The sequence below is a fragment of the Vollenhovia emeryi genome, unplaced genomic scaffold, assembly GCF_000949405.1.
Source record: "Vollenhovia emeryi isolate VEMERY1.0 unplaced genomic scaffold, V.emery_V1.0 DF939322.1, whole genome shotgun sequence".
Classification (NCBI taxonomy): Eukaryota; Metazoa; Arthropoda; class Insecta; order Hymenoptera; family Formicidae; genus Vollenhovia; species Vollenhovia emeryi.
The window spans coordinates 117,599-119,577 of record NW_011967044.1 but is presented as its reverse complement, the minus strand read 5'-3'; the positions used below and the strand labels follow the sequence as shown (position 1 = coordinate 119,577).

Sequence of the window (1,979 nt, the reverse complement as noted above, 5' to 3'; positions counted from 1 at the left end):
ACCTTATTATAACATATGTACGAGTATAATGAACCCTTTATACTGCATTTTGATTGTTTTATTGCTTCATGGGAAAAAAAATTCCCGAAAAAAAGGTCTATTTTAATAGACGTCTGATAGATGTAACCCCTTAAGAATCGCTATTTTTTTAATGAAAAACTATTGTTCTGCAATTAGTGTAGACTCGTGATTGAAATACGAGGGTTCTTTGAACGTCGCAGAAAAGACTGCAGCTTAACAAAATTACTCTTTCCTCTCCTGCTACGTCGCGAAACGTACCTCGGGCAAAGCGGGCCTGTATGTAATAGGCGCTTGAAATCTGGTATCCACCGGATGCACCGGCTGCACCGGCCGGAAATTCGGCGGCCTTATGAATCCGTAATCGACGTCCTCCTCCACCGTGCGAGCCGTCGTGGTTGTCGTCGTCGTCGGCGGCGGCATGGTGGTGGCGATCAACCTCTGCTGCTGAGCCGCGTGTATTTTTATGTACTCGTTACCCTCGGTTTGCACCTGCGATCCGTGACTTTGGGGACGCGCGCGTGTCCTCGTCCTCAATCCGTCTCGGTGCCGTTGACCGGCGCCGCGACCGGAATCGTTGTTCACGGCGCTGAAACGCACGTACTCGTCCTGGGAGTTACGGGGTCGCGTCTGAATCGCGGAGTCATGATGAGTGCGGCCGCCTAAACGAGCTCGGACTCGCTGGCGTATTATTACGGGCGCGGGAGTCGTCGTGCTGGTCGTGGTGATCTGGGGCGGAATTAATTATGATAATATTTAAACTCTGTACGCGAAAGAAATTGAACTTTGTGCGTGAAGAAAATCATGAATGTTGCAGAAAAGATTTTTCAAAAATATTGATACAGAAAAATACACTTATGTACCTATTATGTGTAGATTAAACATATTAGTTATGTTTAAGTTACAACAAACTTTAATTTTATGCAACAGAAATTATTTTCTGTGGGACATTTCTGCACGGGGAGAATTTTCTCTTCTTTACCGTGAAAATCATGGATTCGTGAAACAACACGGTATTCGAATAAAAGTTTTTTTTAATTTTACCATACATTTTATTAGTAATTACACTTAGTATACATATATTTTACTAGTAAGATGTATGGTAAATTAAAAAAAACTCTTAGGCCTGTGTCCCCGATGCTAGAACTTGGTCCAAGTTCTAGTTTCGAGAAATGTGTAACCACTCAACCTGCATCTTTCACGGAAAGGCTGCAAGTTGATTGACTACACATTTCTCGGAACTCAAACTTGGACACAGTTCTCGAGCCTTGTGTCCACGATCCAAGAACTGTGTCCAAGTTCTAGTTACAAGAAATGTGTAGCTAATCAACTTTTCCGTAAAAGCTGCAAGTTGATTCGCTACACATTTCCCAGAATGAGAACTTGGACACAGGCTTTTATAAAGTTCTTCAAAATGCCATGTTGTCCCACGATTACATGATTTGCAGGGTAAATTTTAAGAAAAAATTCTCTCCGTGTGTAGCATTCAATTCCTTTTATGTATCAATGGCATATTTTTTATTTTCCCGTGTAATTAATAATTAATAAATAATATAATAACCGGTTATAATTTATTCCATTGCTGGTAAAATTTTAACGGAACTTTGCCACTAGAAATGCTGTTAGAAAAGGTGACTACGTTCGTTATACAGGGTGAGTTATAACATTTGTCCCAGAGCTCGTGAGAAGGTAGAACGGATCGAGATGAACAGAAAAGTCCTGAACCATTTGCAATTTTCGCAATAGTTAACGAGTAATAAATTATCGAAAATCGTCGTCTTTGCCCTGCCCACTGTCCAATTCGAGCGCGTGGCGAGATGTGACCGCACGGCGATCGATATTGCCAGGCGAGGGGTGAGGACGCGAGACGCGGGAGCGGCGACGTAAGCTCGCCGGCAACGACGCGCTGTCCTCCCCCCTCGCCAGGCAATATCGATCGCCGGGCGGTCACATCTCGCCAC

The 1,979-nt window shown here is 43.5% G+C and overlaps 1 protein-coding gene across 1 annotated transcript in view; it reads right to left on the bottom strand.

Annotated features, from left to right (window-relative positions):
• Positions 1-1,979, bottom strand: part of LOC105558685 — a 16,787-nt gene that overhangs the window by 6,013 nt on the left and 8,795 nt on the right. The window contains exon 7 of the mRNA XM_012006507.1: positions 280-747. Coding sequence (XP_011861897.1) covers positions 280-747 — 468 coding nt within the window. The remainder of the gene's footprint in view (positions 1-279; positions 748-1,979) is intronic.